This window comes from Sporothrix brasiliensis (assembly GCF_000820605.1).
Source record: "Sporothrix brasiliensis 5110 chromosome Unknown Cont17, whole genome shotgun sequence".
Lineage (NCBI taxonomy): Eukaryota > Fungi > Ascomycota > Sordariomycetes > Ophiostomatales > Ophiostomataceae > Sporothrix > Sporothrix brasiliensis.
The window spans coordinates 581,860-597,386 of NW_024467136.1; the positions used below are offsets into that span (position 1 = coordinate 581,860).

At 54.6% G+C, this 15,527-nt stretch overlaps 5 protein-coding genes across 5 annotated transcripts; 4 read left to right on the top strand and 1 right to left on the bottom strand.

Moving 5' to 3' along the window:
* Positions 1–560: 560 nt before the first annotated feature.
* SPBR_02822 (uncharacterized protein) lies at positions 561–1,926 on the top strand (the record flags this gene model as incomplete). Its single annotated transcript, XM_040761125.1, has 2 exons — positions 561–644; positions 718–1,926. 2 exons carry the CDS (start codon positions 561–563, stop codon positions 1,924–1,926), a joined length of 1,293 nt encoding a protein of 430 aa, XP_040620155.1.
* Positions 1,927–2,290: 364 nt separating this feature from the next.
* On the bottom strand, positions 2,291–5,331 carry SPBR_02286 (calpain-like protease; the record flags this gene model as incomplete). Its single annotated transcript, XM_040760589.1, has 2 exons — positions 2,291–4,702; positions 4,798–5,331. 2 exons carry the CDS (start codon positions 5,329–5,331, stop codon positions 2,291–2,293), a joined length of 2,946 nt encoding a protein of 981 aa, XP_040620156.1.
* A 1,449-nt stretch (positions 5,332–6,780) lies between these two features.
* Positions 6,781–7,964, top strand: SPBR_02930 (uncharacterized protein; the record flags this gene model as incomplete). The annotated part of the gene is made up of 3 exons (XM_040761233.1): positions 6,781–6,881; positions 6,990–7,766; positions 7,847–7,964. 3 exons carry the CDS (start codon positions 6,781–6,783, stop codon positions 7,962–7,964), a joined length of 996 nt encoding a protein of 331 aa, XP_040620157.1.
* Positions 7,965–8,555: 591 nt separating this feature from the next.
* Positions 8,556–9,044, top strand: SPBR_03309 (large subunit ribosomal protein L29e; the record flags this gene model as incomplete). The annotated part of the gene is made up of 4 exons (XM_040761612.1): positions 8,556–8,562; positions 8,635–8,686; positions 8,823–8,925; positions 9,009–9,044. 4 exons carry the CDS (start codon positions 8,556–8,558, stop codon positions 9,042–9,044), a joined length of 198 nt encoding a protein of 65 aa, XP_040620158.1.
* A 3,573-nt stretch (positions 9,045–12,617) lies between these two features.
* Positions 12,618–14,621, top strand: SPBR_02507 (protein VTS1; the record flags this gene model as incomplete). Its single annotated transcript, XM_040760810.1, has 2 exons — positions 12,618–13,131; positions 13,255–14,621. The coding sequence occupies 2 exons, from the start codon at positions 12,618–12,620 to the stop codon at positions 14,619–14,621; spliced, it is 1,881 nt and encodes a 626-aa protein (XP_040620159.1).
* Between the last annotated feature and the right edge of the window lie 906 nt (positions 14,622–15,527).

Genomic DNA, 15,527 nt, shown 5'->3' on the forward strand with positions numbered 1-15,527 from the left:
GCAGGCGGCCACACCTGAACCTATGACCGTTTCAGGTGACCTGCGCTTGCTGGGGCGGGGCGAGACCGTCTTACTGTATCGTATGCACCCGAAATGGGGAACGCCGTAGTGAATCTGTGCCTCGTTCTTTCCAAACCGCCTCTTTTGTGTCCCGTGTCGCTCTTTCCCTCTCTTTCCCTCTCTCTCTCTCATCTCCTTCTCAGCATCACCAACTTTCTCTCTCAACCACATCTGCAACGAGGGAACACAATCTGTCCCCAATTTGCTCAACACCGCCTGATTCCGTTGCCGTCGCATTTGCAGCGCGGCACGAGAGCGACAAAGAAGCGACCAACGCCAACTCGAAAGCGGCCAAGACACCCTCCCTTGCCGTCCAACAGGGCGCCCCGCGACAATACGTTGCCCAATTTGGCTCTATTCGGGTCCTGTCTTTGTAGTCTCCTTGAATGACAGAGGCCCGTCTCTTTTTCGTCTTATCCTGACCTGTTACTTTCTCTTCCTCTCGTCTCGCCGCCTCACCAGGTCCTCCTTTACTTGTCGCACCACCTACTCCACCGACCATGGCTTCCCGACATCTCATCCCCGTCCTTGTGGCAATGATGCTGCTCACGGGCGTCTGCAATACACTGTTGACAAAGTATCAGGTATGTCTGCCAGGACGATGTCCACGCGAGTCTTAAACCCCCGCCCCTACCCCTCGGGACGCCCGGCTAACAGATTCAACAGGACAACCAGTGTGTCCGCAACTGCGATGACCCGGATCCGAAGAAGCGCGCCTACTTTGAACAGCCCGTGCTCCAGACGGCACAGATGTTTGTGGGCGAGATGGGCTGCTGGCTCGTTGTCGGCCTCATGTCCCTGTACAGACGCTACCAGGAGCGGAGGAACGGTGGCTCGGCCACGACCGCTGCCGAGGGCGGCTACCAGGCCGTGGCGGCCGACGATACGGGTGCGGGCGATGCCGCGAGCATCCACTCCACGACGGCCCTCAACGGCAATGGGAACGGCAAGTTCTTGGCGACCCACGAGAACTCGGTTCTGCGCGGCTGCGGCATCCTGCTGCTGGCCCTGCCGTCCATCTGCGACATCCTCGGCACCACGGTCATGAACGCGGGGCTGCTCTTGGTGGCCGCTTCCATCTACCAAATGACCCGCGGCGCCCTCGTCTTGTTTGTCGGCCTGTTCAGTGTCATCTTTTTGCACCGCCACCTGCACGTCTTCCAGTGGCTGTCCCTGGTTGGCGTCGTCTTGGGTGTGGCGGTCGTTGGCCTCGCAGGCGCCATCTCGCCGGATACGACGACGGCTGGCTCCGACGATGCCGCCATGGTCTCCGCGACTGCCCTGGCCGACGTCGGCACGGACGCCCTGCGTGTGATCATTGGTGTGCTGCTCATTGCGGGCGCCCAGATCTTCACGGCGACCCAGTTTGTCCTCGAGGAGTGGATCCTCGAGCGCTCGACCATTGAGCCCATCCGCGTTGTCGGCTGGGAGGGCGTCTTCGGCTTCGGCGTCACCCTGCTCGGCATGGTCGTGCTGCACGTGACCATTGGCCGCACCGAGGCCGGCCAGTACGGCTACTTTGACATGGTCGAGGGCTGGCGCCAGATGACGTCGAACCCGCGCATCTTGGTCACGAGCGTCCTGATCATGTTCAGCATCGGCGGCTTCAACTTTTTCGGCCTGTCGGTGACGCGCAACGTCAGCGCCACGTCGCGGTCCACCATCGACACCTGCCGGACACTCTTTATCTGGCTCGTGTCGCTGGGCCTGGGCTGGGAGACGTTCAAGTGGCTGCAGGTCGTCGGCTTCATCATGCTGGTGTACTTCACCTTTGTCTTCAACGGTATCGTCAAGCCGCCGCTGAAGGTTCTGCAGCCGCCGCGCGTCGAGGAGCTGCTGCCGGAAGAGCCTGTCGAGCACATGTAATCCACGCATGGCTCTCTCTGCTATTGCTACCGCATTGTAGAATCCTTTCGCCATCGCTTTCTTACTCTTTTTGGTTATCGCGGCGTTGATCTATGGTATTGAGGAATGGTTGTTCTTTTACGTTGAAGCGTGTCATCTATGCACTTTAGGCGTTCTCTGGGATCTTCTTTTCGATTTATCAATGTCATCAACGTTTTTGTTTCAGTCTTGAACTTTCGTGATGTAGACTTGCGGTGCATGTTTTTTTGGTTATAGTTGGCCTTCGCTTTTCCAAAAGAAAAGTAAAACCAATTTCATAATGCCGGAAATGCAGTAAAAATCATCCTAAACTACAAAATATCTCGTTCAAATCATAATCGTAAAATCAAAACTCCTGCCACGGACGTGCTTCCACACGATCACTGCTCAGAATGTCCACTCGGATGCCCACATTCGGCAGCCGCCGCCCATTGCGTATCTCAACCACCACACGAAACCATGGTGTCGTCAGGTCTCGACCCTGGTACGGCGAGGCCCGACTGAGATTGACCTCTCCTGTTCGCAGGCCAGAGACCGGCATGTCCTGGAACTCGCCGCCGCCTGTCGCTACAATTACGTCGCCGCTGCGTCGGCCGCTTCCGGTGGCCATGCGCTCGATCGAGACACGCACAGCGGTCGTGCTCGCAGCAGCAGCAGCGGCAGCCGTGGCCGTGTAGACGGCGTGTGCACGCCGTTCAACGGCCTGGACGACAAGGCGCACGCGCGTATTGAGGCGCGTGTCGAGCACGGCCTGGCTTCGCAACTCGCCCTCATCTGCATCCCCAAGGCCGTGGTGGCCTCCGCCAGAGGTGCCGTCAAATGTCAGCATCAGCGGCTCAAGCGACGTCCGCAGCTTGCCCGAGTCCTCCGTTGGGATCGGCCGCAGCTCGATGGGCACAGCCGAGCCGACTCGTAGCGTGTATCGAGACAGTTGGGCGTGCTCGAACGTTGACACCACCACGGTGTACGTGCCGGCTTCGACGAGGCCGGACCCAAAACCTGCGCTCCCGCTTCCGTTGCCACTGCTTACGCTGCCGGACATTTGCGAAAGAGGAGACGATGCTGCCAGCCCAGATGCAGCAGAATAGGATGCCGTCCGTGGCGCTACGGCTGCCATGGCGCATCCCCGCTGGTATTCGCCGGACGACACGACGAGATCGCGCACTGCAAGCGACGCTACCCGTTCGCCTCGGGCCCATACTAGGTCAACGCGGACAGGGACATCGTCGGCCTCAGCACACAGGAGCAGGCTGAGAGGAGTAGCCTTTGGTACGGTAAGTGCGTATTGTGGGTTTTGCACAAAGTCTGGCGACGCTGCACTGCCGCCAGCCGTCGCCCTCGACCACTCGTCGGATACTTCGTACTGGTTGGCTAGCATCTCGACCGCTGGCTCAACCTTCAGCGATGCAGAAGAGAAAAATGACAGAGTAAATGAGTAGCTAGGGAGTGGCAGGCCGGATTGGGCCACAACGATCGTGTAAGGAAGCGACTTGCGCGCCTCGAAACATACCAATGTCTGCGGGGAGTCTACCAATGGCGCACGGTTGATCCACCGAGGACGGTCCGCCAGCTGGACTCTCTTGCCATCGGCAGAGTACACATATAGCGAAATAAACCCGACCTGGCTGGACGACGTTGGGCCGGATTCAGAAGTAGGAGGAGCGTCCGATGGCGTGCTTCCTCGATTGCCCAAGAACGCGGACACGGATCGTTTTTTCCTGCGGACGATATCGAGTTCAGCGTCCTGGAAGTGGCGGTTCAGCAAAATCCAAACGGTACCGTCAGCGTCTGGCGCCATAGCGTATTGGGGATTGGATGCAAACGAGTGGGCCATTGCCTTGGTGGGAAGGGTCCAGCTGAAATGGTGGTCCTGGCGGTGGTTGAACAGTGACGGGTTCCAATTCAAATAAAGAGACTCATAGTACTGAATGACGTCTTCGAAGCCTATCCAAAAGGTTCCCGTCGTCGATGGACTGGTTGCGGAAGAAACAGAAACCAGACCCCTTCCACGCCAGACAAGATTGTCACACCAGGGATTCTTGACCAGCATCCGGCGAACGCCGTCACTATCAACGTCCAGGCCAAGGACAGCATAGTCATGCTCTCCGGCCAAGCCAAGCAGTGTTTCCTCTTCCGAAGAGAGCCGGCCTGTGCCAAGGGTGACCATGACGTCGCCGCGTGCAAATGCGTCTTTAACACGCGTCCAGACTTGGTCCAGATCTGATTCGTTGCTCTGAATAAAGACTTGCTCCGGGATCCACCCGGTGAGAACCCAAAGGTCGGTGCCGGAGTTGCTTCCAGGAAAATCATAGCCTCCGTGCACCTTGAGATACGCCTTTTCGAGGAGAGCAGGCCACAACAGTAGTGGGTTTCGGCGGTCGACGACAAACAGGGCACGTGAATCCGACGACGGCAGCCTATCGTCAACAACGACCTTGCGAAAAGCTCCGTTGAAATGCATTCGGAATATGTATTTGCCGTTCTCGGAGACTACTGGCTGGCCGTTGTCGTGGTCGAACGGGCTCATTATTGATGCAAGTAGTGCAGACGGGCCGCCATGGTCGTCGGCATACTTTGTCATGGCACATAGACTCGCGACGACTGAGCAGTCGGTCGTGATGTCCTGTACGAGGTCAGGCTCATCTTTGGCGAGCATAAATCGATCTGTTACTAGTGTGTCGTCCGCTTTGCCCTCCGCCGCTGCAGGCTCCGAAAATAGCTGGACTGGTCGCTTCCAGCCGGTGAATATCTCGTTTTGCTGAGATGACATAGAGAAGGTAGTGTTGTCCCTGGCGGTATCAAAAGAATGTTAGCTGGCAGCTACACGCTGTCACTGCTGTTCGTACCAAATACGTACTCGTAGAGAACGTCGGCAGACGACGCCAGCTTGAAGGTGTCGTTGCTGGGTGCCGCATCCCATGGAGGGAAGACGGATCCATGGAGCTTGGATGCCCTCAAGAGAACAATCTGTTCGCGTTTTGGAAGGTCTCTGGTGGAAATAGGCGCAGTCCGGCCGGAGGCACCTATACTGCGGCCTGGAACCAGACTTGCGGTTGTCTTCGCAGTGGTGTCGATGCTTGACGAAGCCTGTGCCGGCGTTTGTGGCTGTGGCTCCGGCGGGGACGTAGGATTCGGATTTTCCGGCTTGGACTCCAACGACAAAGAAGACAAGGTGGCTTCCACTGGAGCTGCCTGCGCGGTCTTTAGGCTTTCGCCATAGGCCATCAACTCTCGGCATTTCTTCTTAAGCCGTGTCCGCGCGGCCGGAGTGGAAGCCTCCTGGACGGCCTTCATATACAGCTCGACGGCCGCAATAACGTGTAAGACCGCGTCCTTGCCCGATGACTGGCTGATCAGAGCCTCCTCTTCCTGTGCTTTTGCCTCCATTGGTAGACTGCTTCAATGTAGTGACAGAGGGCCAGTTGTGCAGGCGATACGATCAGAGGGTCACTTGTATTGCACGGCCAAGCATGATGGCCACGCATCAACACAATAGAAACATTGGCCCTGGCGGGCTGAGCGGTAAGGCTGTGTCGAGTGTCGTGACAGTGCTGAGAACGGCCCAATTGGCAACACAGTATCTCAATCTCATTGGACATGTGCGACAACCGTCCCGTGGCTGAGCGAGCGCAAGAACCGTCTGGGCTGCATTAGCTTAAGGTTGGCCATTGCATGGGGGAGCGGCATGTTGACGATGAGGGGCTTGGAAGAAGCGACAGTTTGGGGACTGGAGAGGTGTTGGGATGAAAGGAAACATCACGAGAAGCTACTTGGGCTTCATCCACGATCCTTCCCAATTGGGATGCTTACACAAAGGGCCTGATAGGGGACGAGATTGGCAGTAGCCGGTAAACGCACCTTCCTGCAATGGCTCCGTTCACAAAACAAGGAAGCAGGCGACAACGCCACGAGGCCACCAGACAGGAGCGATGGCCACAGTGACGGAATTAGCCAGTATTATTTCGTACTTCGGCAAGAACGAGCTGTGTGCTTTTCCCCGACTGCTTCGCGGCCACTCCAAACGTACTCCAGAGAGCGATAGCGCTCCACTTTACTGTCAAAAAGCTCGGCATTTGTGGACACATTGGGTCGCAGGCTCCTATAGGGCGTCCTCCTGTTGGCTGGCCGGACCGCTCAGCATCCCCGAAAACACAAGGCTCAGGGCTTCAGTGGTGGAAGATACTCTGGAGCGCTGCCGAAATGCGCTAGCCTCCAGACTTACTCGTGCACCACCCCAGGTGCCTTTTTGCTGTGCGGAGTTTTAGCACCATTTCCCCTACGCAGCACACGCCTACTCTGGATGGCGGCGCCACTCAGTCCCACATGTTGAGATATGACCGAGGTTTGGCGGCAGACAATGGAGACTTCGGGCCAGTGCCTCCAGATGCCAGCCCGCCCACCTCTGAGTGGCTGTTTCTCCTGCAGGTTCCCTCGGCGCCCCGTTGCCGGCTCTTTCCTATTGTATCATCCTTTTCTTATTGCCAGTCCTTTCTTTTTTTCCTTTTCGTCCCGTTCGCTTGGTGACTCTCGTCGATTGAGCATTCGTAGAATCCGACATCGTTCTGGTTCGCGATCGTCTGTGTTCCTCTGCTCCTCGATTGTTCCCCAAGCTCGTCCGGAAGCTGTGCCGCTTACAATAGCCCCAAGCGCATATCGGCAAATCGCATCCAGCAGCCACAAGCTATCTCGCTTTCTCACCTGTGTCGCTTGTCTTGCCTGCGTCCCTGACGGCCTCGTTTTTCGGTTTTCGAAACGCTCCTACGCCAGTTCTGTTTCTCTTCTCCATCTTTTCTTTACCGTTTCCTTTTTCTCTTTACCATCACATCACCACACACAATGCCTGCGCAGTCAAAGCCTGTAATTGGCCCTTGGGGCAAGGCTACGGCCGGTGCCACCGGTGCTGTCCTGGCCAATGCTCTGGTGTACCCGCTGGACATGTAAGTTTCCCTCGGCTTTGACTTCATTGTCTGCGTCTTTTGCTGGGGTTTTCATGTGGTGCTGCACCGGTCTATCGGACGGACTGCTGACCAAATCCCGCGATTCAGCGTCAAGACCCGGTTACAAGTGCAGGTCAAGCGGAAGGACGGCAGTGTCGCAGATGATGCGCACTACACCTCGACCTGGGACGCGATTACCAAGATTGCCGAGGCGGACGGCATCATCGGCCTGTACGCCGGCATCAGCGGCTCGCTGATCGGTGTCGCTTCGACCAACTTTGCCTACTTCTACTGGTACTCGCTCATCCGCACCCTGTACGAGCGCTACGCCAAATCCACGGCGCCGCCGTCGACGGTCGTCGAGCTGTCTCTCGGCGCCCTGTCCGGTGCTGTGGCCCAGCTGTTTACCATCCCTATCGCCGTCGTGACCACGCGCCAGCAGACGCAGTCCAAGAACGAGCGCAAGGGCATCCTTGGCACCGCGCGCGAGGTCATTGAGAGCGAGGACGGCGTGTCCGGCCTGTGGCGCGGCCTCAAGGCCAGCCTGGTCCTGGTCGTCAACCCGGCCATCACCTACGGCGCCTACGAGCGCTTAAAGCAGGTCCTGTTCCCCGGCAAGACCAACCTGAGACCTTGGGAGGCGTTTGCCCTCGGCGCCATGTCCAAGTCTCTGGCCACAATCGCCACGCAGCCGCTGATCGTCGCCAAGGTCGGCCTGCAGTCGAAGCCGCCATCGGCGCGCAACGGCAAGCCCTTCAAGAGCTTCATTGAGGTGATGCAGTTCATTATTGCCCACGAGGGTCCTCTGGGTCTGTTCAAGGGCATCGGCCCCCAGATCCTCAAGGGTTTGCTGGTGCAGGGCATCCTGATGATGGCCAAGGAGAGGTTCGTTCCTTTTTCTTTCTTTTCTTGTTTGTTTTGCTTTGCAATATGGTCAAATGCACGACACTAACGCGGATTTTCAGAGTCGAGCTGATGTTCATCCTCTTCGTCCGCTACCTCCAGAAGCTTCGGTCCGAGCAGTTGGCCCGTGGTGCCACCCTCAACTCACTCCGCACCGTTGCTCCCCTGTCTGTCAAATAAACGATTCAATTCAGCAACCAAGTCCTCGCGGAATCTAAAAAGGAGGTGATGATAAAGAGGCATTCTGTATAAACCTGCGGCGGATTGCGTTTTGTGATTTTGTTTATTTTTCCAAGTTTTTGGATCTGTTTCGTTTTTGCAATGTTTTTCGGCCCTTTTATGTCATCATTTATAGAAAACAAATGCAGTCATTGTGTACATGGTAATATTGTTAGCATACTAGATCTCAAGAATCAGACAAGAGATACCAATTGACAAGCTCAAACTTACGGCTGGGATTCATGCACATTCCCAAGTTAGTACCGGGTATGCGCATGAAAGATAGCCGGGACCTAAGCCGTACCAGTCATTGACTATGACCATAAAATTACACGTGATGTGTCATGCCTTTATCTTATGTAAATGTGGCTGAAGAGCACGCGCCACACATTTTATGGAGACTAGCCCTTTTTTTTCCCACAACAAATCGAAATTCACCTACCAAAGAGATTTTTTTCGCAATCCCACTCTGGCAGCGTTAAACCTCCTTCTACTTACCACATCCTCAATTCCTTACAATTTTGATCAAGGACCGACACAACAACAGTCGCCATGGCCAGTACGTGCTACCGAATGGAATTCTGAGCTTCACTCTCGCACTTCCGGTTTTCTAACAATTCCTTTCTTCCAGAGTCGAAGAACTCGTCCCAGCACAACCAGTCGCGCAAGGCGCACCGGAACGGGTATGTCGAATCCAACCGCCACGTCCTTCGAAACGAACGAACGACTACATGATGCGAATGTTCCAGGAAGAAGGATATACGAGGTCCCAGGGACACAGCAGACAGACAGGTGGCTAACAGGACTATTCTCGAACAGCATCAAGAAGCCCAAGACCTCCAGATACCCTTCGCTCAAGGGCACTGACCCCAAGTTCCGGAGAAACCACAGACATGCTCTGCACGGCACTGCCCGCGCTCTGGTACGGCCTCCCCTTTTCCATCCCTGCAAACGAAAAGACACGTTCCAACGTTATGAGATTTTGCGTACTGACAACACCTGCAGAAGGAGTTCCGGGAGGGCAAGCGGGAGTCGGCATAAGCAACCAAACACCTGGATCGAATTCGAAATCAGCACATTACGTATGACGACGGCTTCGCTTTAAATGGTTTTAGGGAGCGACAAATAAAAAAAATACAATTGCGAAATAAACAAACAAGAAAGAAGTCTTGGTGATTTCCTTGTTTTCTTTTGGGAGTTTTCTAGGGAACGGTACCGATGGAAGGGACAGAAATCAAACAAATCAAAGAACATGAAAATCTAGCCCCCCGCCCCTTCTGCAAACGAAACTACGATCCGACCGGCCTCTTCGACAACATTCCCCGACTCTTCTTCTTCCTTCTGCGCCCGCTACAAAACCCGCCAGAAACTCACAAGATGATTGGTGCGGGAGAGTGAAGAGCCGACAATGTGAGGCCGGAAAGGTCCGTGACTATGACGTGCATGTCAAAACGCAAACCGTGATGTTTCCGACGACCGGACTACAAAACTCTACATATCTCTTGTCACAGCGCCCTCTATTTGCACCTGACATTTTCATCCATCTTTTGCGGTCGTTGACCAGCCCTTACCCAGGGCAATGACACAGGGGATTGTGACTTGAAACCCGAGAAACAACAAATGGCATTAGTGTGTACAGCATAGAGCCTCTTTTCCAGTACTCAATTGCTGAAGGATATTTTCTTTCGTGCCAAGATCAAGAGGATTCGTCCTCTCCATGTCTATTACCAAGCGCCTCGAGCCCAGTTCGTTTCTCCCCACGGCCGGGGCGCATGAATGACGCGGAACATGCTTTGATGAGACGCCTTCCAAGGTTCTTTGCAATATGCACTTCACAGATGGCGATGTCCAAGTAATCAGCATTTTATACAAGGCGGCCACCAACTAGAATATACGTGTAGAGGCAGGTCGTGCTATGTTCAAGTATGGGAAGGACACCTGAGACACCGCACCATCGCGTGAGAAAGAGGTGCCAGTACTCCCAGATGCCAGTGGGTACGATCCGAGGCTCACAAACGTGCCCGCGGATAAAGTAGACGGGCAGCATACCCCAGGGTTTCCTTCTCGTCCTGCCGGGAATGCAAATCACAAGGGGGCAGAACCGTGTCGTTGTAAGATCAAGCCTTGCGCTCGCCCCAGGAAGGAGCAAGGGACGAAAAGGAGGCCGAAGAAAATTCATCAGAGAGCCGCGCAACCGTTGCTTCCATGTTTGCTTTGGATCTGGTGCACGAGGCTGTTTGTGGCTCCTTCTCTTACCACATATATTTGATGTCTTTGAACGAGTTTATTATACTCTCTTTGGGCAGGTAGCAACGAAGCAAATGCCACACAAGTGGCAACGGCGATGGACTAGCCAGGCCCAGGCACTCCGGAGCTCCAATCCGGCACCTCACAAAAATGCCCCCTTAGCGCTGTGACTGTCGCCGTTTCCTTTCCCGGCCATTGGTCCTCCTTTGCTCCTTCCTTAGCTACGAGAGGAGCGTGCAACTGCAACACCTGGGGCGTGGGCTAGTGCTGAATTGCGCCACTCGATGGGGTCCTGCTGCGTCCCTGGCCTAATATCGCCCACCGTTTCAGAAGTTTCTTTTCCACCATTTTTGGAACCTTTTTCAGGACCTATTTTTCTTCCCCGAATTTTCTCGACCGCCTCCCCTCCCTGCGGTCACTGAGAGCGTTCTTCTGTACTGCGTACATCGATTGCCCTTGGTTAGACCTCCTCTCTTTCTCTATTTTCTGCGGCAATTTACATTTACTACGGCCTCGCCATCTGCCTTCTCTTCGTTGACTTCGCAGGCCGGCAACAGGGGGCAAAGCCTCGTTTCTCGATCGTTTTGGTTCTCTCCGTCCTCGTTCTCTGCCTCGACTTCGTATCTTTCTTCTCTTGTTTCCTTGTCTCTGTCCTCTGGTTCGACTCCTTGTTCCCCTTAAATCTGCTTTCCTGGTCCTCTTTGTCTCCTCCCTTTTTGGAGCTCGTTTTTTATTCTATTTTTATTGGATTCCGGATCCTTCGAATCGATTTTCTCGCTCCGTCTTTGGAAAACAAAGCCCGCGGGTCGTCTTGGCATTTATTTCCTCGCTCGCTTCTCGCCGTTCTGTTCGACTGCTCGACTGGCTCTCGACGTCTTTTGCTTCTCCCTGCACCGCTTTCCGGAGTAGGATACATCTGCATCTGTGGCTTCAGCCTGGACTTGCTGCTGGCCCACCACAGCCCCAATACATTGTAAGTTACGTCGATGCCCAAACCCCTCCTGTTAGCATGAAGGACCGCAACGCCCTTCCCCCTCCCCGCGAGCCTCCATCTCTCCCGTGCCTTTCGGCGTTGTCTGGGTTTTCCGCGAGACTCTTGGCGCTTCCTCTGCCTCGACAATCCGGGCGGCATATATCCCGATGGATCGTCTACCGCCTTATCGTCTGAAGAACAAAAGGTCCAGGGTCTCAAAATCCGCCCAATGTCGTGGCATTTGTGTCTGAGCGGCCTGGCCTGTACCCCCTGTCACCAGTCGCGGCCTCCTCCAAGGTTCTCGAATTCCGCTTACCCTGAAATACACCCACTTGCCCACACCAACCGCGACCGCCCTGAAGCATTCACACTCCCCCTTCCTTTCCCTTCCCTCCCCCCTGTATGCACATCCGCTACTGCTGTAGCTTACGGGACCCTCGTGCTTCTTGGGCTGGTCCGGTGCTATCATTTGCTGCTTCTTGTGCCTCAATGTTGCATTTCTCCTCCTACAGCGGCCACTAACGGTTTCTCACTCTGTGATCCAGAATCGTCCTTCACACCATTCACACCACACCCCCCTCCCCCACCCGCTCTCTTCCTTCAGGCCTCCCTCCTTTTAGGGCAGCTGAGCTGCAGGAGCGTTTCAAACAAAAATAAAAGAAACAAAAAATAATACTCTGCGGGGCCACATTCACTGAGGACTCGCTGTTCACCCCTTCGTGTCAGCTTCACTGCCGCCAGAAAGAAGTCCCAGACGCTTTCCGTTCGCTTCTTCAAGTTTCTCCACGATCGCATTTTTTGACGACGGATTTCTTGACGATTTTTTATTTTTTTTCTGCAAGCACGATACCCGTTCGCCAAGCCGAATCGGCCGTGTCCACGCAACTGGTAATTTTCTCCAGCAAGCATTGCTTGACGGCCAGTCCTTGGAAAATCTCGAAACACGCATTACTTGTTACGGGCCACTGATCGCCCACTCGTCTCCTTCTCCGTACTCGTACTCTTCTCAGCGGCCTTCAGGCCTTGTTTCATATGCTAGCAGCATATCGACCCCAGACTGTCGTCCTCGCCAAGCAGCGAGTCGTCCGTCTCTTTTCCTCTACCATCTATCTCCTTCGCTGATTGTTACCTCCCGGTTCCGATTCTGTGTTGATACTTTCTTACCTATCCTCAACAGTGGCTCTTGCGCACCTCAAACGCACGGCTTCTGGCTCTTCTTGTCCTTTTACTTTTTTCACTTTCTCCTCCTCCTCGTTCTCGTCTCTCGTCTTTCTCTTTCTCTCTTTCACCTCCGCCTGCCGCTCTTTTTCTGCCACGACCACCTAGTCGCCACCTCCACTACTTCTTTTCTTAAAGCCTTCCATCCCGCGTCCTCGAGATCGGCTCAGTCGATCATGAATAATATGTCGAGCCTCGCCGGCAACCGGATGAGCACGCCCGAGGCCAGCCAACCCTCGTCCCTCCGGCCGCCCTCGTCCCGTGCCATGGTTGGCAATGCCCACCTCCGAGCATCCGCCGATATGGCTGCCCTGTCGGGCACAAATCCGTCTAGCCGCATACGTCCGTCGTCCGACTTTTACGGACAGCCGCAGCCGCCTCCGCCCCCGGCCATAGGCGAGCTCGACCCCCAGGACAAGCTTGCCCAGGAGTGGATCGCCGATATCGATCAGTACGAGACAACGCTGGAGGAGATGGCAGCAGCTACGCTGGACCAGGATTTCAAGGACGAGCTGAGCGCTATCGAACAGTGGTTCCGCGTGTTGAGTGAGGCCGAGCGGACCGCCGCGCTGTACGCCCTGCTGCAACAAACCACACAAGTTCAGATTCGTTTCTTCATTCAGGTGCTGCGGCAAATGGGTAAGAACCACCCCATGTCTGGTGTTTTGTCGCCGGCCAACTTTGACAAAGGTCGGTGTTGCTTTTTTTCTTACTCCATTCTCTTTCTGCTTCGTGATTTTTATGCGTATTTTTTTTAATTGTTTAACGTCCTGCTGTTGTAGCTCGTCATACTAACGTGCCATCCATCTGCAGACCCCATGTCGAACCGGTTAAGCGACGCGATGAACAAGCTCAGTGTGGACTCTGCGAGAAATTCCATGGCGCGCAACTCGATCATGTCGGTCAAGCGCCAGTCCGGCCTGGACCCTTCGACCATCAATGCCATGTTCCCCGATGCCGCCGCCGCCATTGCGACCGAGAAGGCCAAGTACACGCAGCAGACAGGAAACCCGCCCGTCTCCAACCGGAACAGTGCCATTGATCCGCGCAACTCGCTCGTTGCGCCGACAATCTCTACCCCTGCCGATGCTGCAGCGGCAGCCACTGCTCTGCCGGGGCCGTCCAACGGCCAGAACCCCACCTCACCATGGGGCCCCTCCTCTTCGGCTAACCCTGCACAGCCGACTGTGACATCACCAGGACAGCCACCAATGGGCCAGTTCTCTCAGCCGCCCCCGTCCGCTGGTGGCCTCCGCTCTCCTCGACCGGCAATGACGCTGTCACCACAGGCGATCAACGCTGATAAAAACGCCGACCTTCCTCTGTTGTCGCCCTACGGTGCCAGTGGCAACTGGGCATCAATGGTGAATACGCCGATGGTGGCCAACTTCAACCAACAGCAGCAGAGCGGGAACCAGGCCGACATGGTCGCGAATGCCACGGCCATGAAGCTTGCTGCCCTGTCAACGGTTAACAACCGTGTTTTCCTCGACGATGTGCGCAAGTACCGCCGTACTCGGTCGAACGATGCTCCAGGAGCTCCGCAGAACCCGCTGTCGCCAAGTGCGCCGACGATCCAGCTGCCTGGCGGTACGACGAATGTTGTGATGGTCAACGAACACGGCCAGATTCTACGCACCGAGCCGATGCTCGCTGTGCCTGGTCAGGCGCCGCTCGGCTTTGGTGCGCAACGCTCACGGCCCAACTCGCCCGGCATAGCGATGCAGGGCGGCTTTGGCGGCATCCCCTTCACGTCCCCCCAGAACAATGGCTTCTTGAGCGCCTACGATGGCTCGGGGCTGATGAACAACTCTCTGAACCTTGGTGGTATGAACCTCGGCCAACTCGGCCTGGGCGGCCCGCCCGAGGGATACCTCTCAGACCACTCAGACATTATCCGGGGCCGTTCTCCGCGCGGACGTCGCGGTAGCTCGAAACCTCCAGAGGACCCTACCGACCCTACGCTGCTGCAAGACATCCCCAGCTGGCTGCGTAGTCTGCGTCTGCACAAGTACACAGACAACCTCAAGGACATGCAGTGGATGGACCTGGTCGAACTGGACGACAAGCAGCTTGAGGAGCGTGGAGTGAATGCGCTTGGCGCTCGGCGGAAGATGCTCAAGGTATTTGAGCAAGTCAAAGGTTCGCAGTGCTCGGATCCCCCGGCCCGTATCACATAGTGACCCGAACTAACAATCCTGCTACAGAGGCGAAAGCGGAAGGAAAACTCACCGAAACCGACAAGTAAACCGCATTTGCGTTCTGATTTGAACGGCTTTATTATAAACGACATGCCAGAAAAAAATACTATATACAAAACGAAACATGTGCTCTAGAAACAGAGCTTGGGGAAAGACTTTGCGACTTGCATTGTTATGAATCAAAGGAAACTCCATTATGTTGTACGGCGGCGCTTTTTCTTTTCTCTTTGGTGATCGGGCGTCGATGTCGGTCCGGACGAGCGGCACGGAAAACAGCGTCGTGGGTTTTTAGTTGGATATTTATGTTTTTATGTGTACTGATTTATAAGTTATTATAATTTTGACCATCTCATCAAGCCTTGTTTACGGCTATCAACCCATATCAAAAAAGTATAAAGAAATGATTTACCACGTGGAAATGTATTATTTCATCTGTTCTTACATATTCCCCGGTTTCATGTGTCTCTTTTAATTTATTATTTTTCTCATTTTGTTTCCTTTTTTTTTTTTTTTTTCTTAAACAAAAAAAGCAAATAAAAATGCACAGTAATAAATAAGAGAAAGACTTAAAGAAGAAACACTATTTCTATTTTTATGAGATGTTGTGTACGTCTTCGATAATGCAAATCCAGTTCCGCTGTTAACAAGAATGGTACGATGAATCACATAAAGAATGTGAAGTTCCACGTCGAAAATATGAAGCCACTGCTTGTACCAGGTTGGTTAGATAGTTAAGACAGTTAAAAAGCTTAATGTTACCTGTCAATCGCGCTTTCAGGGCGGTGGACAGGCTAAATCTGTAACAAGGCGCTAAGGCAAACCCCTCCGACAGGGCTGCGGCGCAGTGGAAACAGACGTTGGTCGCTCTTGCTACACATTTTGGCG